At 44.7% G+C, this 26780-nt stretch overlaps 1 protein-coding gene across 4 annotated transcripts in view; it reads right to left on the bottom strand.

The window, feature by feature from the left end:
• The window catches only part of FNIP1 (folliculin interacting protein 1), a 90407-nt gene extending 66403 nt beyond the window's left edge, over positions 1-24004 (bottom strand). For 2 of the 4 annotated variants that reach the window (XR_014544808.1, XM_083600092.1), the window contains exon 1: positions 23762-24004. Coding sequence is in view for 2 of the 4 variants with exons in the window: in XM_083600092.1 (XP_083456218.1) it covers positions 23762-23994 (233 nt within the window). In the remaining 2 variants the exon portion in view is untranslated. The remainder of the gene's footprint in view (positions 1-23761) is intronic. The other 2 variants (XR_014544809.1, XM_083600095.1) reach the window with 2 other exon arrangements.
• Between the last annotated feature and the right edge of the window lie 2776 nt (positions 24005-26780).

Consider the following 26780-nt stretch of genomic DNA (forward strand, 5'->3'; position numbering starts at 1 on the left):
CTCCTTGGCTGTAATCTCTACCCATATAATTGATTAAAGGGACTGCACTTGTGACTGGGTGATAATTGAGAAGCAAATCAATCTCCAGACAAGTATTTGTCAGTCAGATTTGGAAAGAGACGGTTACAGAGTGTTGGTAAGTTGATACTATTAGAAGCACAGAATATGATACTAGCTCTTACATTTCAACCAGCACCACCAAACAAGAAGCAATATTGATGTTATTACTGCTACTACTACTATTAACAACAACAATTCTCAACTAAAACTTGCCATTTTAAAAATGACTGTGGACATCAGCTGCCTACTCTGTTAAGTTGCTTGGATGTAAGTTGCCTGGAGACATTTTAGGTAAGAAGTGTCATAAGTCTAAATAACAACACCACCCCACATGTTTACCAAGCTGCAAAGGCACGAGGAAAGAGCAGCTGGAAAACAAGCCAAGCTTTGGAGATGCAAGTCATGGTTTGTCTGATCGTCTGTGGGCCAACTTATGGTTAGCTAAACAAACTATCTCCATAGCTTAGCTTTAGGGCCAGGCCATTCATCTCTCAAAAAGCATCATCAACTTCAGCTTTAATGTTAAAGTCGTGGTTTCTCCCTTAAGTTCAAAGTATTATTCAATACAAATTGGAAAGAAACACCATCTTAAAGTCTTTTCTCATCAAGACTGGCACAAGATAGATTATACATGTGCAATCAAGTCTATGCTGTGCTCTTCAATTTTAAAAGCAACAATTAATGGAAGGTGGGATTTGAGTATATGCTGAAGATATATACATGGGTATATACTATACCCATATACATAGTTCATGGGTAGGCAATCCAAGGCCCGGGGGCCGGATCTGGCCCAATCGCCTTCTAAATCCGGCCTGCGGACGGTCCGGGAATCATCGTGTTTTTACATGAGTGGAATGTATCCTTTTATTTAAAATGCATTTCTGGGTTATTTGTGGGGCCTGCCCGGTGGTTTTCCTTGAGTAGAATGTGTGCTTTTATTTAAAATGCATCTCTGGGTTATTTGTGGGGCATAGGAATTCATTCATATATATTTTTTCAAAATATAGTCCGGCCCCCCACAAGGTCTGAGGCACAGTGGACCGGCCCCCCTGCTGAAAAAGTTTGATGACCCCTGGTAGTTTATTGAAAGTATCCAATTAATAAAAGTGTATTGGTATCCTACTAAGGTTAATCAGACTTACATTTAAGTAAACACACCCCACATTGTCTTCATAACCAGAAGCAGACACAAGTCAAGGACTAAGGTGGGTATGTCAATCTTGAGCCATGTTAATTGGATGTGTTTCGTTAAAATGTCCTTTTGGTTTTAAGGTACATATATGATGATGTAGCATCATATTTTCCCTCATCAGTTCACAACTTTTCCTTCTACAGTGGTACCTCTCGATGCGAATGGGATCCGTTCCGGAGCCCCGTTCGCATTCTGAAGTGAACGCCGCTTCCATGCATGACGTCATTTTGAGCGTCTGCGCATGCGGCGAAACCCGGAAGTAACGCAACCCGAAAAGGCTTAACCTGAAGCAACTTCAACCCGAGGTATGACTGTATACACATACAGCTCTCACTTTCCTTAGGCATACATTTATGCAAATAAACATAAAAAGCTGATTTGAATACTCCACTCTTGGTCTATCAAACCACATTTTAACAATTGCAAACAATCAATGGGACTGGACAGTCCTTCCTTGCCCCTCATCTTGGCTCCTTCCTCCTGCCATTTGCTGTTACATCTGAGACGGAGAACAGTGGTTTAATGTCTGTTTACTAACCAAGATCTTAAACTACAGCTTGAACTTAGTTTAAGATCTTGCTTGCTAAAACTGGCATCCACCTAAAATTCCCTTTTTCAGGTGCAATGAAACCAGATGTTTAATTCAATCAGGATGTAAGCACCAAAGGAGGGAGAAGGCAAGTGAAAGGGAGGGGTGAAGAGGCAGTGTGTGGTCCCATTGCTTGAAATAGTTGCTAAACTACGGCCTAGTAAGCCAGGATCTGCGCACCCAAGTGTATGAACCAAGTGCTCTCCTATATAGTTGGCAGTTGTTCCCATGATTAAACGGCCAGTTCTTTTTCCAGATGCTGTGGTCATGGTTGTTTTTTTAACAGTTGCCTCCCAAATTGTTTATCTTTGTGTGTGGTCAAAGAAAATACAGGCCACAATTCACTGACTGAGGACTGAGATGAAAGTTATTGAAAGCCTCCACTGAAAAAGCTGGTGTTTTTCTTCTACAGTGCTACCTCAGGTTACGAACTTAATTCATTTCAGAAGTCTGTTCTTCACCTGAAGTGTTCTTAACCCGAGGCGCCCATTCCCTACATAGGCTTCCCGCGGCCCCGGAAGCGGATACGTACGTTGCAAAGTTCGCAACCCGGAGCACCTGCTTCCAGGTTTGCGGAGTTCGTAACCCTAAGTGTTCATAAGTAGGATGGTTTGTAACCCAAGTCACCACTGTGGACTAACACTACAGTTGCAACACTAACAGTTGCAAATTAAGTTTTGCAAGTCCTGCAGAATGGCCTTCAGGGCTGGGTGGAAAGCAAAAACAAAGCAGCAATCCAGCCCTTGTGTACCACAACTGTCAGAAATGCATAAAACATGCATTATATCAAGTCATCCCACTGCTCCATTAGATCAGTGGCTCTCTAGGGCAGGGATGGGGAACCAGATGTTGTTGGACTCCCAATTCCCATCAGGCCCAGACAAGATGGTAATAATCAGGGATGGTGGAAGTCCAGAAGCATTTGGAGGGTTACCGTTTCCTCACTTCTGCTCTAGAATTTCAGATAAGTCTTTTCCAACCCTAGCTGCAGTTGTCATGAATTGAAGCTGGAACCTTTGGCATGCAACTTTTGTCCTCTGCTGTTAAGCTAGAGCCTTCCAGACTCTTTTAAACCACACTGGAGACAAGGCATAAGTTCCCACAAGCCCACACTTAAGAGATCCAATGCAAGGAGAAACTCTGCCATTTGTTTCTGCTTTCATTGCCATGGTTACTGCCAGAAGGCACATAAAAACTTAAGTGTGGTACCTGTAACCATCTGGAGGAGATGTCTGACTCCTTGGACCACATGGCTAAACCTAGCCCGCCCATCTCATCAGACTGTGAAACAGCTGCAAAAGTACAGCAACCCTGGGTTTAATTATATGGTTAGAGGCTGGAGCCAACCACCCATCTCCACTCACGTGGTTACAGATGTCACATAGTAATATTTGAAGCGACTTCAAATCTCTCGCAATATTGCACATTGCGGAGAAAGGCAGGCAAATGGAATTCTGAATGGAATGCAAAACCCACCACCAATTCTCTGTTACAGAGGTCTTCAATATACACTATCTCCACAGTATTTCTTTCCCAGCTGATGGCACTCGCAGAGCAGCCAAGTAAAGAGATTCTATAGGACACCGAGGGAAATATGGGGCATGATGACCACTGGTTCATTGAGCTAGTGGCTGCAGGCATATTACATACAATATGTAACTGGACCCAACCATTATGCATCCATAGGCACTCCAGAGCTGGAGTGAGCATGAAAATAGTTGCATTGTCATGTGTCTGACCTGTGCATGCATGTGTTTATCTTACTTTAAGAGCCCATACCTCCAGATGCTGTCCTGGTGCAACCTCCTATGAACCAATGAGGATTTGCTTCAAGAACTTGAAGGCTCTTGTTTGCAGCAGGAGATGCTTGGGGGCAACTCATTTGGCTAAGGGGAGAAATAATCAAGGGCAAGCTTCTCCACCTGCTTGCCCCAACCCTGCCTGGGAGGAGGATCTGCTACTTTAGTATTTGCTCTTGCTCTCTCGACATTTTTGTGAGGAATGTTCTTTGCCTTTTTGGCAGCAACACAAATGTATTTGGTTTTAATACTTATGAAATGCTAAGACTTTGTTTTGAATTTTTATCACTTGTATTGTTTGCCTTTCCATGTTTATTCTTTGTAGGTCCTCTTGGAGGTGGTTTACATTTTTTTTTTTAAAAAGCAGCATGGTTTTTGAAATGACCCTAGTTCTGCTGGAACTGGTGAACCATGTTTACTTTTCTGGAATCAGTTCACATAGGTACTAGACAGGGCAGCAAAATGGTACGGTGGGAAAGGTTCTTGGGAGTCATTTACAAGTCCCTGAAACTATATACAAGGATGCTCAATTATGTGGCCTTTTCTGGCATTGCTAGATTGACCTTAGTTTTTCTCTGCACTGATAAAGTTAATCAGTGGATTTGGGGCAGAGGTGGTGACTGAAGAGAGGGAGGAATTAAAAAGATAGCATTTGGTTGCCACCCAAGCTTTCAGGCACAAGGATGAAGCAAGTTGCAAGCAGGGTGCTTCCAAGGTTTACAACATGCAGCCTATGAGTCCTGGTTGACTCTGTCCCTCATGTGACTGCCTTATTAGGTGTTGATTCATTCAGTCATGAGACACAAATGAGACTTGAGCAAACAAGGATGCAAGGTCTAACCTCAAAGGAATGGCAATGCCTGTTCTGCCAGTTTATTGTATTAGGGAATACAGAAGAGGGAAATTCGGTGAATGGATTGCAACTTCAGTTGTTGTTTCAAACAAATCCCTGAAACAGCTGTATCCTCTTGCCTGGAAAAACTCCTTCTCCTTTTATTCTTGAGTCACCATTTATTAATTGATTTGCTTGAACTGTACAGTCAGGCTTCAAGCTCTTTAGCTGCAGTCCTACACACACTTTCCTGGGAGTATGCCCCACTGAACACCGGGAGACTTACTTCTCTGCTAAAACATGCACAGGGCCACACTATTTCTTTACTATGCCCTTCACTTCCCTAAGGCTCAAAATGTTTTATACTATTTGACTAGCAAAAGATGCCGGGTTTTGCTAATTATAGGGAAAATAAGAGGTAACTGCACAAGCCTCCTTGACCTCAACACAACAAATGTCCCTCAGTTTTGTTGGAACTCCAAGCAGCCTTTTGCTCCCAGTTATGGAGCAAAACAAATTGCAAAGGATGTGTGAAAGATAAAAGAAGAGGACCCGCTGCAGTTTAGGAATGTGCTGGCCTCTCCTCCCACTAAACTTCTCAGGACTTAAGAGAAGCATTTCCATTTGGCTGGAGTATTTGCCCAGCATTTGAACATTCTGATTGGGTCATGTGTAGTTATTCTGACTGCGCGATTTGGAAGTTCTGGATGCAGGACTTAGGAATGTTTTAGCACAGAAGTTTAGACACACAACAGTTCCTCCGGTAATAGTCCTGTCTGAGCGAACCTAGATGTTAGTAAAAAACCAGAACGGCCATCTAATCCCTTCCCCTTTAACAAATGGTAACAAAAATGGGTGCTGTGCCAGTATCGCGGCATGTACCTCTTTGCACCCATGATGCAAAAAGAGGGGAAGGGGGCTACATGATGTCCCTAGTGGCCAATGACAGCCAAGAAGCAGGTTGACAGACTTTTCAGGTCATGGAACTAGTCTCTCCAGCTATTCTCAACCTTGGGTCCCTATATGTTGTTGAACTACAACTCCCATCATTGCTAGCCAGCATGGCCAGTGGTCAGGGATGGTGGGAGTTGTAGAACATCTGGGGACCCAAGGTTGAGAGAGGCTGAACTGGACATTCCTGAGCTGAGCTGAGCTGTAACGGCATCATTGCCAGGGAGCCCAGCTCCCACAGTAGCTTGGCTGGGGAAAATTCAGCTCTCTGGTTGTCCACTGCTGGTCTATATAAAAGATATAATAGCACAAATCGCCATCAAGCATGACAATACAGGCAGGAAGCAGAATGCCACAAGACTTCTGCACTTACCAAATGTACAAACGAGCAAAATGTTTTTGTTTTTGTTGCAAACAAAAAACAAAACAAAAACTCCCATGGGACGTGTAGTACAGACAGGGTGATGTGGACACCCTACTGGGGTAAATGTCAGTAACTGATCTCGCAAGCAACAAACAAAACACTTATCTGGTAGATGTACAGGTGGGAAAATAAATTTAAATAACTAACTTCCCTGGAGTCCAGTAACTTAATGCCATGTGCTACATTAAGGTAGCATTGCTATATACACTTTCAACTCAACTACTGAATAGCTTAAACTTCCACTATTAACCACTTAGCTTCCCCAGAAGAGGAAACTTTGACTCTTTTCCAATTTAAGATATCGTAAGTGACCTGAAACTATTTTGGGTAAGATTAATATAGCACAGACACAGAAAGAAAGTACTTAGTTTAGTGTTATGCAACCTTAAGGACATCAGAACAGGCCAAGAACAAGTGACATCATACGGAGGAGCACATAAGCCAAGAACAAAGTCAAAACATTCAATCCTACAAAATCCCAACAATCTAGAACCAGCAGACCATTTATATATTTTTTCCTATAACGCTATGATTATCCATCATGATGTTGACTTGAGAAGACGGACATACGCTTAGTGGCATTTTTGTCATTTCCTGAGTTCTGGTTTAAAGAACCCTTAAAAAAACAAGGTCACACTAGTAGCAAAGGCTGTTTAGTTATCCACTTGAAGATCAAGCCTCTTGAAAGCCCCGAGTTAGAAAATTCAAAAGCACCGAGCCTGTGTTGGTGTGTGGTTTGGACCCACACAGATCCTGAAATATGCTATCCCCCCCCCCAGTTCCTTGGGAAGAAGGACTGACTGTTAAACCACTCTGAGAATTGTAGCTCTATGAGGGAAATAGTGGTCTCCTAACAATCCTAACAATTCTCAGCACCTTTAACAGACCTCAGGGCCCAGAATTCTTTGGGGGGTTTCACATGGTTTAAATGTATAGTGCAGATGCAACCGATATATCAAAATCATCAAATTTCACCCACATCTCATGAGTGTCAATGTTCACAAAAGTATGCTGTTAAGTGACCAAAGCAAGCCTAAAAATGCATATTTACTGGCATATGTTGATAATTTTTAAGCATCTTCAGCAAATACTGTATTTTTCGCTCTATAAGACGCACCAGACCATAAGACACACCTAGTTTTTGGAGGAGGAAAACAAGAAAAAAAAATTCTGAATCTCAGAAGCCAGAACAGCAAGAGGGATCGCTGCACAGTGAAAGCAGCAATCCTTCTTGCTGTTCTGGCTTCTGTAATAGCCGCGCAGCCTGCATTCTCTCCATAAGACACACACACATTTCCCCTTACTTTTTAGGAGGGAAAAAGTGAGTCTTATAGAGCAAAAAATACGGTAACCAGTTTCAGCCTAGTTTTATCATTATGGGTGACGTTCACCAAGGCACTTTAAGAATTGCACTTCCCTCTACATAACAATTACCATTTGCAGAATAAAAAACTGTTTCCATATGTAAAATGTAATCACACCACACCCATTTTTGTGACCACAGCAGGAGGCTGTTCAAAGCAATGTCATCTCAGGCCAACATGCTATTATTGACTTCACGAGACACTCATGGCTATGGCAGCTCCTAGCAGTCTTTTCTTCCTCCCTCTCCTGAGCATCAGGGCAGGCAATTTTGAGAGCTGCTGGCATCAGTTCTCAGGAAATGTGATGGGGTTCACATGAAAAAGCGACTCACTGTATTCCTAGGGAAAGCAGCAGGATATTTAGCTTTCCTGTCACCACAGCTTAGAAACACCAGCAGAGCAGGGTTTTCCTGGCCATTTGAGGGCAGACAGGAAACCCCAAGAAAGCTGCTGGCACCGCTATGCTGTGGAAAGCAAAACAAAGCCACGACAAGGAGCTGTTCATATGGTAGTGTTAATGGGGGCAAGGCAAGACGGCACAGAGGCAGGAACAGTTTGAAGGTCAGTGGTAGAGCGTGTAAAAGATCCCAGATTCAATCCCTTGCATTTCCAGGCTGAGAGTGACTCCTGTCTGAAATCCTGGAATGTGATCGCCAGTCAGTGTCAACAATACTGAGGCCTGACAGGCCAATGGATCTGACTTGGCATAGGGGCAGCTTCCTATGACAGTCACCCCTCTTGCGAAACTCTGGATGTTTTCTTTTCCTTCTTTCAAAAGGATTTGGATGACATAATTACTCCATGCCCCCATTATACTGGGCCGAAGCAGCGCATCGCTTAAATAGCATTTCACAATGAAGATGCTAGTAGGCCACAGTGTGTGGGAGCCAGACAAAACACAAAGAAGAGAAAGGGCCAAGGCAGGTTTCCTAAACATGGGCTACGTGAGGAAACACGGGCAAAAAAGGGGGTCTTCTGAATACTTCCGTTCAAGCAATGTTGTTTTCAAGGAGCAAAAAAGTCAAATGGGAAGATGTGGAGAGAATAACAGCAAGGGAGGGACAGCAAGAGAGCCATGAAACTTATACTTGTGATGGGATCTGCATGAGAAGGAAAGCCCTAAAGTAAGGTTACCAGATTTTTTTCAATGAATCCGGGGACACTTTTCAACTTCCTACTAAACAGATGGATTTTGTCAGGGGACTGATTTGTAAATACGGGGACTGTCCCCGGGAAACAGGGACGTCTGGTAACCTTACCCTAAAGGGCTTAGGACTAGGGTACTTGAAGAGTCATGACCTTGTGCATGTTCCTACCTGGACCCTGATATAAATTCCTGCAGTGGGGAATCTCTGATATAAATTCCTTGTGTGGGTGCCCTGTACAATTTAGAACCCTCAAAGACACGGAGTTCTTGACTGCACAAGGAGCCCATCCCAAGAAGATAGACTATCCACTTTAGAAGTTATCCCACCACTTCATGGAGGCTATGCGTACAGCAGTGAGGAGATGGAGTTAAAGTGCTGGTCTCCACCATCCCTCATCACGCCAGCAATTATAGCTTTTGAATGGGGTTAATGATTGCATAGATACCAGAATGTATTCTACAGCTGCTATCAATTCTTGTTCCAGTAGTAAGCCCATCTGATTTAAATGGGAAGTGTGCAAAGCTGTGTTACACTCTATATATGCATTCTTATTGAAGTCCCATTCAAATCCCTTAAATATATGTCTTAAAACTCTAATGTCACACAGCTGCTTGCAGGACATCTGGGTTTCCACCACGTGCACAAGCCTTCCCTTTTCAACCAGTGCTGTCTCTGCCAACTTTGTACAATAAAAGTTTACTCATACACATGAAAAACAAAATCATGATAATTAGATCAAGGTACTTTTTAAATTGACCTTTCTCTCAATAATGTACATGAGCCTATTGCAATTCATTGCGAGCCTGTGTGACGTCTCATCCAGATTTCTAATATCCCGGCTTCAACAATCACAACTATTCATGAGCAAAAGATCTGTTTGAAAATACATTCAGGTAAGCCAAAACACACATTGGCCAATAAATCTTTTATGTTCCACTTCCCTGATGCATGCAGCCCATTTTCAACCAAAAAAAAAATCTCCCTGAGGCATAAGAATTGCAACACAATGGTTTAAAAATGAAGGCTTCGGAAGAGGACTGTTGGGCCATTGTCTTGAAAGAAGACTTTAAGAAAGTCCACTTCATCACGCGACACAGCGGGGATTGGGGTGGGGTGGGAGGCAGCCAAATGGAACCCCAGCCTAAGTGGGCAATGTGCCACAATGTTAAGCTTCTGTTGGAACTTCCTCGGTTTGTTCATTAATCACCTAAAACAGGTGGCAGCTCAATGGGATTTGGCTTCCCTTCCTTGTCCGCTATATATCAAATGTATGCAATGGCAGATTGAGCAAAATGAAAGGTATGGGTGTTTGTGGTAGCATTAAAAGGAAGGTTAATAGTTGAATGTGTCATCTAGATACATGGAGGCATCATTAAAAGCCTACAGTCCTGACAGAAGCTCAATTACTTGCTGGCCCATTCCAGAAAAGAAATGACTTTAAAGCAGAAGCAGGCTACATACAATCCAGAAGGACTACCGTACATGGCTCTTAAGCTGAATTTGTATGGTCTATGTTTGTATGGTCTGTTGTCATCTATAGACTACCAACACTGTATCCTTCATGCAACTAAAAATACACAACTAAAAATGGCAGTATCTCTTCTAAAAGAATACAAACTGAAGGTAATTACAGTGGTACCTCGGATTACATACGCTTCAGGTTACAGACACTTCAGGTTACATACACTTCAGGTTACATACTCCGCTAACCCGAAAATATTACCTCGGGTTAAGAACTTTGCTTCAGGATGAGAACAGAAAACGTGCTCTGGTGGCGCAGCAGCAGCAGGAGGCCCCATTAGTGGTGCTTCGGGTTAAGAACAGTTTCAGGTTAAGAACGGACCTCTGGAACGAATTAAGTATGTAACCAGAGGTTCCACTGTAAGTAGAAACTCAGATACATTGGTCAAGTTCAGCTGTATCAGAAAATAACGTATAAGGAGCCTCTGGCTCTCACTCTCTCTGCTACTCTTTCACATCCACAAGGAGGATGCCAGAAGCTTCCGCTTTCAATTTTAAGCTACACCTTGTTCCCTGTGACACTGGAACTTAGGAACTGTGATTTGAAAACTGTGGTTAGTTTGAACAAGCCAGAATCAAATTCTGTTTTCAGATGCTGGCTTATTCTACAATCACCGTTTACTCAAACCTCAGTTCCCCAAGTTTGGCTGTCACAGGGGACTGCAGTTAGTTCAAAATCAGAAAGAGAAGCCTACCACAGTCTGCTCTCGTGGCAGGAAACCATGGTTTCCTATTACATCTGAACCAGGCCTTAGTTTTTCAATTGCTAGATTTTTAAAGGGCTGAAATTTTATATTAAAACATTTAGAGAAAGAGGAACGCAGATTACATATTCTCTCTCTCTCTATATATATATATATAAACAGAAGCCTGGCATCCATGGGTTTGCAATACCTTTTTGCGGAGTGGAGGGAGAACCCACAGCCTGAAAACAGAATGATGCAGTGGACTAACTTTGAGGGTAGAGGCAGCTATGGGCCTCCTTAGCTATCCAAGTTGAAAACTGCCATTTTTAAGCTGTTTCAACTACTCCTTGAGGCAGATCAGATCAGATCAGCACTGCACATTGCATTGACACAATAGCTCTCAATTGTCAGGGCTCCACCCTCCCTGATCACTGTAAATAAGAACTCTCCAGCTGCCTGCTTGGCTTCAGGAAAGGGAGGAGGCAGCCCTGCTCTGCAAACAGCTTACTAGGCAGCACCATATCCTGATTCAAGACATGTTACAGCAGAACCACAGAAAGCTGCATGAAAACTGATAAGGAAACCATAGCATAAAAATGAAAAGATGCCAACCCCCCAGGGGTTCACTGCATTTTCCCAATGGACAATTTGTCTGCCCTGGAATGCCCACTTACTGAATTTTCAATTAGTCTGTTTTCTTTGTTAGGAATCAGTGCCCAAGAAGTAACAGCTTCATTTGAGAAATGGATCTCTTGTGAGCCAAGACTACTTACTGATGATGCTTAGGAAATGCATTATCATCAGTATTTAACAATAAAATGTCACAGGCAACAGCATTTGAATTTATGGTAAGGTCTGCACATACCACAGGGTCCCGTCCCCCCACCATGCCCCCTAAATCTGCTTTGGAGGGCTGAAGAAAACCCCAGAACAGGTTTAGGAGGCACACAGGTTGAGGATAGGGAGGAAAATCTCATTGATCATGCGCAGACCTTGTTCCGTGTATGCATACCCCACTTAGTATTATGCTGTATTCCACCCAATGAATTTGAGATGGGTGGCTTAAGATATTCACTACCTGCAGGTAAAATTATTTGGAGCTTGAAAGTACATATAGGTAAAGGGACCCCTGACCAATAGGTCCAGTCGTGGCCGACTCTGGGGTTGCAGTGCTCATTTCACTTTATTGGCCGAGGGAGCCGGCGTACAGCTTCCAGGTCATGTGGCCAGCATGACTAAGCCGCTTCTGGTGAACCAGAGCAGTGCACGGAAATGCTGTTTACCTTCCTGCTGGAGTGGTACCTATTTATCTACCTGCACTCTGATGTGCTTCCGAACTGCTAGGTTGGCAGGAGCAGGGACAGAGCAAAGGGAGCTTACCCCGTCGCGGGGATTCGAACCGCCGACCTTCTGAACGGCAAGTCCTAGGCTCTGTGGTTTAACCCACAGCGCCCCCCGTGTTCCCTGAAAGTACATATATCCTTATGTAAAATGATCCCTTCCATGCAATACTATTACTTCCTCTATTAATTCATGTATTTTGATAATTTATGTTCTGTATAGCTCCAGCATGTTGCTGTCATTAAATGACGGTCAGGGAAAACCCTGTCATGCAGCAGGTGAGGGGAGGATAAATAAAGGGGAAGGAATGATGTACCACATATGGTGGGGTTGTGACAAAAATTTTAAGAATGGAATACTGTCTATGACAAATTTTAAAAAATGTTCAGACAAACATTTGAGAAGAAATCTGAAGCCTTTCTTCTGGGCATTATGACAATTGATATTTCAAATGATAAAAGGGGATGTTCCTATATGCTACAACAGCAGCAAAATGTTAATGGCTAGAAACTGAAGTGGGATAGGACACCAACAAACTCAATAGAAAAGCATTTAAAAATAAATAAATACAGAAATTACTGGTAGTTAAAGTAGTAAAGCAAAATTCATAATCATGATATAAAGTATACTAATCACAATTAATAAAATAATTTTGTACAGTAATGATTTTTCATTTTAATTTGTTTTCTACAAGGACCAAAGACATAACCATTAAAATATATGGAATATCTTCTGAGAACTATACAAAGATGTAGACCAGGATAAGAATGCCCAGGAACTACTGTCAGATATCAAACTGGCTTTTGGATTTGTGCCTGTTGAAAAGCAGCCTTCCATAACTAACAGCAAACCATTTGCGAAACTCAGGAGAGCTTTCCAAAGAGCCACGTTGTGGGGGTCAGATTAGAACCCTACTCTTAAAGGATGGGAAGGGGAGAGAATCATGCTGGATGTGTACCATCATCTTGGATGGAAACATAACAGCTCTTTAGATCTGAGCTTAGTCTGAAAGCTAGGGATGGGGGGGGGGGAATCATTCTGCTTGCACTTTCATGCAAACAAATCCACACTTCCCAAACCAATACACAAACTAAAAATCAGGTCTCCTTCAAATGCATACTTCTTTGCAATGCAGTTCTCCTTGCAAAGAATACCTACAAATTGGTGTAGCTTAGCAAAAACACATGTGCCAGGCATAATTGCACACACGCAATATGTATATTAGGAGAAATGATCACCAAAATGTGTATGGATTTTCCTGGGGTCCTTTTTTAAAAAAACAAAACAAAACGTGAGCACATGCAGCAGTGGTGTGAAATGAATTTATGATTGTAAAGATGACACACTGAATGAAACTTAAATGGCCTGATTCATCTATCCCCACTGAGAGCTAAGCTATGGAAATGCAGGGTATTTTATAGGGTCTGATAAAATAAAAGTCATGCAATAACTGGTCACTAAACAGAAGAACTAGTCTTGCTTTTTGTAAACCGGGGATCTACTTGCAAAGGGGAAGCACCTTCTGAAGCAATCTTTTGTGTCAGTGGAAACGGAATAGTTATGCTTCATACATATGCCCATGCAAATTGAGGACATGGTCCAGTCAATATTCAGAACTGGTCCACTATTCACACTGCCAGCACTGTAGGGTAATGCAATAAGCCCAAAACTATGTAGGAAGAGTCCAGCAGGGGACTCCTGTTCAGGCTAGAAGTAATCAAATTTCCTGAAGGTTGGTGTTTCCAAAGGAAGGAGTCAGTGTGGACTCCTCATGTGTGGTGCAGAGCTCCTCATGCTACCTCATCAGTGCAGGAAGGAGTGGTGCTAGTACTGCTCTCATAACAATGAGTCAATGTGCCTACTGAACATCAATCACACTGCTCTCAGTGGGAGAGGTGTAAGTTAAAAGAGTAACAGGACATAGAACAGCAAAACTGTGGCTGGACTGATCTCTTTTTAGCATTTCCAGAGAAATCAATATTTAATCAATAAACGGATTTAGTATCAAGGTAAATGAATTCATTTCAAAGGCTGGTTTGGAAAATAAAGAGTGCTCACTGCTTAGAAACACACTTGAGATACACATCTCAACAACGCCAATCTTTTAGTTGCCCCGAACAGGGGCGGGGGGGGGGGGAGAATAGTGTGTGTTAAGAGCAACCGAATCCATATCAAGAGAGATCTTGGGAACACACCCAAAACGGCTGAGGTTGCTTCCTGTTTTTGACTGACAAAACTCTGCACACCCTTCCTAACTTGCACTGATCATACATGTAAATCCAGTGTAATCCCGATCAAATTAGTGGCTCCTTCCTTGTGTTACTCGCACACGTTCAGCTACAATGCAACAAGAGGAGAACGGTCTTATGTAATTATGAAACCATCCTGCCAGTTGCTTCCCGCCCCCCTCCCCCTTAAAAACTTCTCCGGAAGCAGCATTAAAAAAACAAAAACAAAACGTGGACCCAAACAAAAGGGTAAGGAAATGGACGTTCAGCTTCCAAGTCATGCAGGTCAAGTTATTCCAGGAGGAAGGAACATGCTGCTGCTCCCACTAACAGAGTGACTTTACAAGAGCTAAATAATTTCCGACAATAAAAACCGAATCATTCCCATAACAGCAAACCAAAGGAGGCATAAGGAAATAATTTTCCTCAGAGCATTATCTAGTTCTGGGAACTCTCCCCAAGCCAGATCCCTCACTGGCCCAGCCTTGCACCCGAGTGCTTTTGCCTAGATGGAATGTGTCCTTGAGATCTGATAATGCCTCTTGCTTGTTTGGACGGACAATGGAAAGGGGTGCATGAATAGCTACTGCTGGTAGCTTAACAGCCTCACCTGTGGCATGTTTACTCAGAAGTAAGACCCACTCAGCACCCCCAAGTAAGTGTACAAAGGACTGCAGTCAAAAGCATTTCAACTCCCCACAGACTGAGATTATTTGCCCCAAAGTCAAGAAAGAACATAAAATAAACTCCAGCACATACAGGTTCCTCATAGCCCTGCTATGAGTTGTGTTAGCATGTTCATTTTCAGCTTCTATTGTGCACCTTTTTTGTGGGGGGGGGGTCCATGAAACCGCAATACACTTGTACTGATGGAGCACCTGGCTCCCCCCCCCCCGCCCGCCCCCTGGTCAAAGCTAACAAGTAGTACTATACCTGTACTACTGCAAAGTGCTAAATACCAAATGCCAAAGAAAACAAGAAAATACCGTATTTTTTGCTCTATAAGACGCACTTTTCCCCTCCTAAAAAGTAAGGGGAAATATGTGTGCGCCTTATGGAGCGAATGCAGGCTCCATGGCTTCAGCGAAAGCAACGCAAAGCCTCCAGAGCTCAGTGGGAGCTCCTGCTGCGCTCCGGAGGCTTCGTGTTGCTTTCGCTGAAGCCAGGAGAGCAAGAGGGGTTGGTGCGCACCAATCCCTCTTGCTCTCCTGGCTTTGCTTCGCTGGAGAGGCGCTGCGCACTTTCCCTCTCTACGCAGCCCCCCTTCAGCGAAGCAGGAGGAGAAATGGAAGGGGCTCCGCTTCTCCTGCCGCTTCGCTGAAGGGGCTCTGCGCAGAGGGGGAGAATATTTTTTGTCTTGTTCTCCTCCTCTAAAACAAGGTGCGTCTTATGGTCGGGTGCGTCTTATAGAGCGAAAAATACGGTAGGTTGAAGAAATGCTCTCTCTCTCCACTCCCCCATCAAAGACTAACTGGACTGGCAGTTACTTCAACACTGATGGGGGAGCATCTTCCTTCAGTACACCTGAGATCATCAGGCTACCTTAGGGGGCTTCTGGCAGGCTGGTTGGGCACATACTGAAGTTCCCACCTTCAGCACCTGTAACCAGATGCAACCACCTCACTCTGCCCAATAGTAGGTCTGGCCACAGCAAGAAGAAAAAGCACCCTGATTTCTAGGCAAAGGCATGAAGTAGATTTATTCAGTTAAGCAAATACTGAAATAGTGTCTGTGCTGGAAAAACGGCTGCATCAATGCCTTGTCTTACAAGTGCCACTATGACTGTTCGCAATGTCCTAGGAGGGTAAAAGGGGAACCCAAATGATTTGCTGCTTTGGCTCAGCCTCTTCTGAAAGAGCTTTATACCCCAAAGAGGAAGGAGACTGAACTAAAGAGCTGTGCGATGCAGGCAGAATGCACTGCAAGCAGCCCAAATGTGTCAGATGTCACAGTCCAATCTTAGTAAACCACACAGGCAGACAAGGAAGTGATAACACAGACGACATGGCATAGTGTCACACGTCGGCAAAAGAACAACTCATGACCACTGTGATGAACCCAGGCCCTGGACCTGACTGAAAAAGCAGGATGGTGATGATAGTGAGAGTCAGAGAACCCAGCCACAGTCAGAAGTATGAAATGAGTCAGTTTCACTTTTTCCCCTCCCTTGAGGCAGAAGAAAAACGTTAAGCCCCATGCTTTGGACACAACTTCTAATTCCTTTTGTGAAATGCTGGAAGTGGTTCTGCTGTGTTGGCTTCCATCGCTGTAGCGTTCATTAGAGGTCAGGCATTTTGCTATTGCTCAAAGCGGTGAGACGCTTGAAGGAAATGCACTTCTATGAATTCCCCAAAAGGGGAGACGGGTACAGCTCTTAATGAGGAGCCTGCACTGAGTCACTTCTCTCCTCCTTTACGTCTGTGAACAGGAGGGGGAGGGGGAAGCAGAAGTCAGGGAAAGGAGCGCAGCCTATTCCCTAGAGAGGAAGAAAGAGCCTTTGGCGACTTTGAGAGATAAGGTGAGCCCCTGGGCAAACTGGTTTGTGAGCGGTTGCACAACCCATTCATAAGCAAGCTTTTCCCCAAGTAAGTGTGTGCCTTAGTTAATTGTGATGCTTCAGCTGCTTTATTAATTAATGGATCAGCCTTTAAAGCTTAATGCCGCTGAAGCGCAGTTAATCAAAGTATTCCTGAGTTACCTTACTGCCTCATGAACGACTTCTGCACCACTCTCTGGGGACAGGGACAGAGGCCTACCTAGGTGCCCTTGCATCCTTGGCATGGAGCTCTGAAGCCAGGAGAGCTCATGGACCAGAAACTCAGAAAGTTCGCTTTTACGCTCTCCCAGTGACTTCCTCCAAGGCCATCAGGGTCTGCTGTGCTCAGCCTCTCCTCCTCCTCTGCTGGTCTGTCAGTCTGCCTTGCTGTCTCCCTCCTTCCACTCGCTGCTTACCCTTCTGCCTCCTTCCTTCTTCCCTCCCTTTTTCCTCCTCCTGTAACTCTTGCCCACTCCCTTTCTCTCTTCCCTCTGAGCCCTACTGGGCACTCTGCTCACACTTCTAATAGCGCTGTTGGCCAACTGAGACCACCCACCCCATCCCTACTGGCAGGGCTACTGCAACAGCCCATGCCAGCGACCAGATTCCTCCACCAAGGTGCCCAGAGAAGCCTGCACACCTTACCCGGCCGTGCAGTGGTGGAGCGCCCCAGGAACCGTGCGGACAGTCAGGCTCCTAAACCCTCCAAGCCAGAGTGAAGAGGGGCAATTTTTTCGCGCCCTTGGGCCTGCACCTTTGGCAGGGACCAACCAAGCCAATCCCTAGGTACATCCCTGGACAAAGGTCCACAATATTCCTGGAGCCCGCTCACCCACAACTGAGGTAAAAGTATAGGAAAGGGGCAAGAAGGAACAGAAGCCACTTCAGAGGCTGCCAGGCCTACAGTGCAGTCCCTTTCTTGTCTACTCAGATGAGTGGTCTACTGACTTCAATGGTGCTTATTCCCAGGTAAGCAGGTAAAGAACGGAAGCCTTAATGCCCATATTCCGGGTGGAAGTAGGATTACAGTGGTGTTGAACATATGAAAGCTGGGTGGTGATGGTGGAATAAAAAGCTTAAGAGACCCCTTGCTGTTTTCCTATCCCTATTTTATGCTTCCTTTTGTTTTCCTCTATTGGAGTTCCAGCCAAGAATCCATAGCCTGGGGCACTGGTGATTTCTGCTGCATTTGAGAAGACTCTGTTGAGCAAGGAGGAAAATATATGTTCAGAGGATCCACCCCCACCTTTTCTCTCTTTCTGAGCCCATAGATAGGCTCAGTGTCAAAATCACTCCAGAAAGATTTTGAGTTTTTGCCCTTCCCCAGCCTCCAGTCTAGGGTAGACTATGGTTTGTTGACATCACAGGACTTCAGTTTCCTCTCCTCCACCTAAGAACTCCCTAAATCTGTTCCTAGTGCCCCTCTCCTGCCCTTGAAAGTGGGGAAGGCAGAGCACTGGAAGGAGAAGAAAAGGAAGTTATGTTGCTTGCATGGAGTCTGTTTCACAAGCAGAACTGCAGCACTGGATGCAACTCTAGATGTTTAAATAAATAAGGGAAAACCCAGCCAGCATTTTTCATCACTTTGGGACATGTTCTTCAACTGATCACAAGTTTTGTCATTTGTTAAAAAAGCCAGAACATACTACCAGACCATCTGAAAATTCTGTTCTATTATAAACCTGGTGTTTACAAAAGTATTTCAGTGTCTGCCATTTTAAAAGGAAGTGTAAGAACATTTTTTGCCTACCTTCAAGAACACAAATTTGGACTTAGCATACTATGAGTTTTTGTGCCCTCAAGGGTGAATCCTGACTTGAAACAGCTGAGGGGATTCAAATAATAAAACAAATTACGCCGTCAAGTAAAGAAAAATGGGGGAAGGGAGCATTGATGAAGGACATGCTTAGAACAACTATAAAACTGGCTCGTGAGCATACCCAGGAAGCAATCTAAACACTTTCAGAAAAATGCATTGAGACATAACATCTCAGGTAGTTGCTTCAAGGGAACACTGTGCAGCGACCAAAAAACTCTTAATCAAGTAATGAACCCACATGCGAGTCAATGAAGTCAGCTGAGTTCCCACTTACTAGCCATGCATGAACGACCCCAATCCGCATGCAACACTAGGCCAAACTGTGGCTTAGCACAAAGCAGCTAATTTGCAGATTCTCAGGGCAAAGATTTCAGCCGCAATTTTGCCTAAAAATACATTTTAATGCAAAGTTTCCCCTACTATACTACGTGTTTAAACATTGCTGTCACTAATACATACATTCTGAAGCACACACTAGCATATGCATTCTTGAACACATTATTTGGTTGGGGAATTGCACTGCAAAATTTGGAGAAGTGCAGGTTTTGAAGGAAGTTTTTGTCCACTGTTTCAGGAAGTGCAAATTACTTATGTTCCTACCTGGGGCTAAGTCATGGTTTGGTTTAGTGTTAGCTCTGAACCTGGGCTCGTGGGTTTGTAAGTTTAGCTACAAAACTAAAACATATCCTTGAGGCTTTAACAATAATTTTTTGGAGTAACCTCCACTACACAAAGTTGGCTTTGCTTCTGAGTAAAATTGCACAGGATTGCTCTATAAATTTCATAAGCAACAGTTCTGATGACAGGGGAAGGGAAGTTACAGAAAGGTAGCCGTGTTGGTCTGCCATAGTCAAAACAAAAAAAATTTTTTTTTCTTTCCAGTAGCACCTTAAAGACCAACTAAGTTAGTTCTTGGTATGAGCTTTCGTGTGCATGCACACTTCGTCATGCAGGGGAAGGGAAGTAAAAAATCTGTACTGGAGAGAATAACAAGATACCCAGTATCCTTTAGGTAAAAGAAAAGGCCTCCAATAATAATTTTGATTGTACTCTTTTGTCAATAACCTACCCAATCCAAACGCCAACAGCCACTCCAAGCCACCTTGAGTTTATGCAATGCATGGCTATTTTTCTTAAGAAAAATGATCTTTCCAAATAAAGGAGCCACCTTAACATCTGGATATTTACTGCAATTTATGTCTTGCTGTTCCTTCTTCCTCTGGAAGAATGAGAAAAGCAAGCAAGGACTTGGCTGGAATACTCACTTCTACTTTGTGAATGATTTAATATCCTTGCTCTTAAAAATGTTATACAACAACAACCTAATATTGATTAGGGATTTACAGGATGCTAAGCATTGCACCAAAAGCAAAAACGTAAGAAATGCCCTGTTGGCTCATCCACTTACAACGTTTACTCACTACATTTCTATCCTGCCTTTCCTCCAAAAAGCTTAAGGCAGCATACATAGTTTCCTTCACCCATCCTCCATTTTATCCTCACAACAAACCTGCTAAGTTAAAAAATGGTGAGTGGCCCAAGGTCATCCGATGAGTTTCATGGCTAGGCGAGATTCTGAACGTAGATCCGCCCCCGAGATCCAACGCTCTAACCCCCACACCACACTGCTGCTTTCCCTACATTGCTTGACAGTGCTGAAGTTGGTTACTCCTAGTTCCCAGATGTTTATTTGTATGACATTTTGAATCACAATACAAGCAAAACATCTTTTAAAAAAGAACGGAGGTTTGTAAGTATCTACACTGTATCATATATCTCCACGAATGGAGGACTGTCCCTTTCACAATAATTTCCCCCAATGTGCTCAACACTCAAATTGCACAACACAGACTTCAGCATGAAATAAGGAACTGGAGGTGTGCACCTCCAAAATGGATTTGAGACACCCCAAATGATACACACACACCTCCTGGAGTCTTCTTCTACAATATGGATGTCTGTCTCAACACTTTCTTTGGGTGCAAGATGCTGTCAAAAGCATGTCCCGCACTGACAGAATACTTTGGCCCACCACAGATGACATCCCCACACAGAATTGTGCCAGGTCCAGTGCTTTCTTTGGGTGAAATAAATACACTGCTGAGGATATGCAACCACAGCAATAACCACCAAATAGCTAGAAAAGAATACAGGAACTAGTCCTACATTCTGATTTCAATGGTGAGGACAAGAAACTCATGCCCTGTTGCCTTTCTTCAGCAACTGGTACCAAGGACTATGCTGCCTCTGAAATGTTAGCTGCCACAGCCAAATAACTGCTGACTGACCTATTCTCCATGACGTGCTACCTAACAAATATAACTGTGCTGTATCTATGGGTAGAAAACAAACTTTTAATAACTTAATGCAGATAGAAAGTCTTACTTGGGCCCTCAAGTCCATCCCTACTTATGTATGTCTTGGTATCGGTTGTAACCAAATAAAAATGTCAACCCCTTATTTAATGAGGAGACTAAAATAAAGTGCACAATGTTTATGGCAGGATATGCCTTCAGCAGATGTAACCGATGGCTTGGATCCAAGCTTTGCTCCTTCCAGCATAAGTGGGGAAGGTGACTTTTGTCGATTCCCCCTTCCCTTTACAGATCCTTGCATGCTCAGAAAAAATGTGGAGACATGAGGGCCCTCCAGAACAGGATGGGAAATGGCATTGAGGGAAGAGAAAATCAGCAAAAGTCACCTCCCCCACTTTACACCTGCAAGATCCTTCTACTGGACCAAGAGCCTTCTTGGACAGGAGTCTTTCCATTTGCAGAAGATGAAGTCTGGATTCAACCCAATGTATATTTCCAACAACCTGCATGCGATTCCTAATACAGAAGATCCAAACATCCTCCGATGGTGATAGACATATGCCTCTAAATAAGTGACAATATTGTCACCCAAAAGACCACCTTGCCCTTTTAATAGGGCCACCTCTGAAATATCTACAACTGTGAAAAGTACATAGCCTATTAAGTACATGAAAATCTTTTGATGCTTAGCTAGTATTTCACCATAGCTAAATGGCTTTGCAAAGCACTGTCCTGAAAATACTTTATAAATGCAGTAGAAAAGGTGAGAACCAAATGGGAGAGCAGAAACCAAAGAATACATGATCAAGCCATGAAAGGAATACATAGGATGTTAAAAGCTGCGCTTGCTTCTTATTTGTGGAAATATTTATTTCAAAGTATATGTTCTTAAAAATGTATCTTCTTAAACACTGACTTTAACATGTCAACCTCCAAAACAATTTCCATTGACTTCTGCATGTTTATTCACACGTCATTAAGGAATTCCCATTTGCATACTGATACTCTAATAAAACGGCGCACTAGAAGTAGCCAGATAGATACAGTATTAGGTTTGCTTATAAAACACCTTTGAGTAGATGCAGCTAGGATTGACTGTTTGGGCTAATTTAGGTGTCCTTGAAGACTAGGTGACACAGTAGAGTATTACCAGGTGATATCAACGCCCAGTGCCAACAAACAGTAACACGGTTGTGTATAAAATTAAACAAAGCTGGTAAGTGGTTCCACAAAGAAGCCTTTGGGCAATCTATTTTATGTTTTGAAATATAGTTTAACTGAACGAAATGGTTAGACAATGAAAATAATTCAAGTGGCGAATGTCAAATAGAAATTTTGTGGGAATAGTGAAATCTTCGTCAAAGTGAAGTCAGTGGCAACACCTAGCAGCCTCTACAAGACTGTAGTATTGTCTGTTATGTAATTTAAGCAAATGATTTCCACTCACATCAGCCTTCTAATACTAAATTCAAAGTTGGTAACTAACTTTCTTTTCCAGCAGCAGTGGAATTGGGCTGATAGAAGACTCAACACCAACAGCATACTATTCCTCATCTGTGAAAGTCATGTGCAGCCCAGTTCCCTATTCATTACTCACAAATAAGTCCCACTGAATTCAGTGAGGTTTTCCCACGTAAGGGTACATAGGTTTGCATCCTAAGGCCTGGAAGTCACTCCTGCAGAACTCAGTAGAACCCAGGTCCAAGAAATATGCACAGGACATTCAGAAACAATTTTGGCTTCTAAGTAATATTCTGATCTCAATGCTCAAATATTGGTGCAAACAGCAATTCAATTTCTGACTATTGCTGCGACCCCAATATAAGCAGCATATCTCTAGGATTGTACTGGACCATCAACAGGCAAAAGGATAAGAAATAATATCATAAGCCCAAAGAGTTCAGTGGCAAGTCTCTTGCACAGTCACAGAGCTGAAATGTACGTTTTGTTTCTATTATTATTACTAAGGGAAACGAGACGCAAAAGGAACTTTCCGAGAGGCACAAAGGGCTTTCACAGAACCATCCTTGGCTTGCAGCCTGTTTATTCGGTACCCTCGCCCAGCCAGGCAGGGTTCTGTTATGGCAAGATCAAGCAGATTTCTCTGGTAACCCTACACTACACTGGCAGCCAGACAGTTCGCGTTTTCTGTCCCTCCTTAAGATTTAAGGTGGCTCTTGCCTGGCAGTCAAGCGTCGTCGCTTCCACTTTCAAGGCAGCCGAGTGTGTGCAGATGGCATATTATATATTTTTAATTTAATTGTCTATTTAGTGCTTCGAAGTTGAAGAAAGGAGGAGGGAACGGACCACCGGGAAAGGAGGAGGAAGAGAGAGCCGGTCGTCTTCTTTTCTTTCCCCAACAGAACCCAAATGAAGAGCTTGAGAAGCAGCAGGGGGAAGTGGCTCCCTTTTTGAGGGGAGTCGTTTCTCTTTTTGCAACTCAAGAAAGTGATGGGGGGGGGGAGATACTCGCCTCTGCACGCACGTGACGGCCACGATCCTCCGAGGACGAAAGAGGCACGACTTGAGAGAGGAGGAGGGAGAAAGAGAGCTCCTCAAAAAGTAGAAACAACGTTGCGCGAAGTTTTGGCGCATGGCGAAGACACACATCCGTGTGATTTCCGCCCGGGAGGCAGATCGGCTGTTTGGCCGCCAAGGCAAGACGGTGCCAGGAAAACTCCCCGCCCGCCCCTCCGCCTCCTCCTGGGGGAAAAAGTGGGGAGGCTGGGAGAGAAGGAGAGTCTGATCTGTCAAGTTAGGGATGGGGAAGAGAAGAATCGGCGGCGTGGCTCAGATGGTAGGCGAAGGAGGCGACTCCGCAAAGAGCAGCAGGAAGCCAAGCAGTGCCCCCAAGCCAGAGAGGGGATGGGGATCAGCCCCGCCGCGATCCGACCCCGGAACCAAGCCAGGGCCAGCCCCAGCCCCTTCTCCACCCGCCCCCTGCCTGCCCCCTTACCTGAAGACGCACTCTTCCCGGGGCTCCTTGCAGGGGGAGACCAAGCCGCTCTTTTTGTTGAAGAGCTTCTGCAACAAGGTGGGTGTGGGCGGCATTTTGGGAGCGCGCCGCTCTCGCCCCGGCGGGGCCAAGCCCAGAGCAGCCAGCGAGCGAGCGATCGCCCCCCTCCCCGCGCGCGAGCTGCGACGGCCGGCTAGTTCCGCGAACCCGACTCCATTCGGTGTGACAGTCATATGACAAAAATTAATCACTTGGAGCAGCCGCGGCGGGAGGGGGAGGCGGGCGGGCGGGGTTTCGCGCGGGCTTCCCGGCAGCCGATTGGCCGCGCGGCCCGGCCCGGCCCAGCCCACGTGGGGAACACGGCGATCCCTGCTTGGCTTTGGTGGAGCGGCGGCGCTTGGGGATGTTTTGGTGCAAGAAAGGAGAGGGAAGGGAAAGGGAGGAAAGCGGGAGGCGCTCGGCCTGGGCTCTCCCGCCAACTTCGCCTCCGATCCGCTGAGTTTTAGCTTCCTGAGCACGAAACAGGCCCCATTCTAAGACGCAGACGGGAATGGGGACGCCCGAGCGCTCCTTGCGCTTTGGATGGGATGGCTTTGTGGAGTTTTGTCTGGTTTTCCCCCCCACACCCCGACTGGAATTCCTCGACCCTGGAGGATGTGGAACTCCTGAGCCGCTCTGGAGATGTTTTAAGGATCTGCACCCCCCCCCAAACCCAACAAGGGTCAATAACAGGGATGCAAGAAGGCGAAAAAATAAAAGCTTGCCCCCAATGTACCTTGTCACGATCGCAGTTAAACGCTTAACTTATTGGCGCTTCCCCCCCCCTTCCCGGGTTTTTTGCTTTGGTTCTGCTTCCCGCCGGAATTAGAATAATAAAATTGTAGAATTGGAAGGGACCCTGAGGATCATCTAGTCCAGAGCTTTCCAAACTTTTCATGTTGGTGACACACTTTCTAGACATGCATCATTTCGTGACACAGTAATTCAGTTCTACAATCAAACCAGAGCTTAAACGAACCCCTTTCCAGCCCCAGGAGGAGCGCAGGAACATTCACGTGACACACAGTACACACTGCAGCCGACACTAACAGGAAAGCTCTGATCTAGCCCCACCCTTCAGTGTAGGAATAGCAGAACCTGCAACCCTGGATTTATCAGCACCAAAAATTCTTAACTTTTAATTAAGAACATGCGAGTTTCTCGGAGTAATTTAGTAAGGCCCAGATTAAAACTAAACGAATTTCCATGAACGAGGCTCACCTTGGGATGGCCACGAAGTCTTCCAACTGCAGCAGCCACAATTTCCCCTTTTCTCTGCAATCCGGAGCAGTACATTTAAATTAAACTCAACACACATTTAAAGCACATGATCCCGGCACAAGGATCTTTCAAACTGTTGTTCCCCTCACAAAGCTACCATTCCCTGCACCCCAAGCTACAGTCCCCAATATTATTTTATATGCTCTAAATGCAGATTATGATTGAAATGTGTGGATCTGCTGAAGTATTCCTACTTGCTCTCACACCCCCCCCCTCAGGTAGTGCCTCACTTAAGCTTGAAGCAGCAGAACATGCAGACATGTTGCTCCAAGTCCAAGATGGGGCACTGACATAGGGAAGATGAGTGACTAGGCAGCAGCCACAGTGCTGAAGGAAGCACGGAAAGGGTTCCTTGACAGTTGTTAGTTGTCCTCCCCCATGCATTCTCTGAGCATGTGAAAGGACAACAGTCCATGCCTGCCTACTGGGGCAGTGTTTATTTGGGAGGGCTGCTCCCCATGTTTAGGAACTCTGGGGCAATCAGGGTTCTCAGTCATGTGGCAGGCCCTTTCAGACTAATACGGGGTGTGCATACTGTATTACCATCCTGTTCCCTCCTTGGTATGTCCAACTAACACATAGGAGAAATCACTATGGAGAGCTTCTCACTTTCATCACTAGCTGTAAGTGCCCATTGAGCCCAAAGAATTGGCATTAGTGTAACTTGTCCTGTATGTAATACCCTGGAAGCATTATACAAAATAATTCTGAAGCATACCTGTAAAGGCCCAGATCAGGCTGAAAACTTTTTGAACACCGCTCCCTTAATTTTGTTGCTGAGATCCATCAAAAGACAATGGAGTATGAAGAAGAAGAGGAGTTTGGATTTGATATCCTGCCTTTCACTCCCCTTCAGGAGTCTCAAAGCGGCTAACATTCTCCTTTCCCTTCCTCCCCCACAACAAACACTCTGTGAGGTGAGTGGGGCTGAGAGACTTCAGAGAAATGTGACTGGCCCAAGGTCACCCAGCAGCTGCATGTGGAGGAGCGGAGACGCAAACCCGGTTCCCCAGATTACGAGACTACCGCTCTTAACCACTACACCACACTGTGCCTCCAGGGGTGTAGTCAAACTGCAGCATTAGCAGCACCAAAGTGACCTGGGCAGTGTGCATGGGGGTCCTGGGCTGCCCAGATGACAGGACCGCCTCTCAGCCTCGCTGATGTGATCCAAAAGAAAGCAGAGTAATCCATTTGCAGCTTGGCTGCAGAGGTTGCCAGAAAGAGGCGTACAAGGCACCATCCAACTGTCTTAGGGACTCCACTCTGGATTTGTGTAGGGTTACTCCTTAGCCTTTCTTCTCCCAAAGATATACCACAAGGCAGAAGTTTAGTACCAGTTTTCTTTTTCCTAGATGGGCTCCATTTCCAGGTTGAGGAGCTCCATCTCCTCTCACTTGCATGTGCAGGAACCACCTTCTTGACTGGGATACGTGGATTGTAGAGGGTTCTTAATTCTAAGACCCTTGGGTATAATGTCCAGGTTCTTGCATTTAGTAAGAAAGAAGATATCAGTCTGTACCTGTGCAAGTTTCTTGGTGAGGTTGATGGACTTCTATTTCATGCGGCTCAATGTGGTGCCTTCTTGACTATTGATCTCATCCACTCAATCCTCCAGATCCTGCCTTTGCATGCAGGGAAGTCCCTAACTCATCAAGGGTTGGAGACCCATCAGCTACCCTTAAAGTACAGTTGCATT

The sequence above is a fragment of the Podarcis filfolensis genome (assembly GCF_964270895.1).
Source record: "Podarcis filfolensis genome assembly, chromosome: 2".
Taxonomy (NCBI): domain Eukaryota; kingdom Metazoa; phylum Chordata; class Lepidosauria; order Squamata; family Lacertidae; genus Podarcis; species Podarcis filfolensis.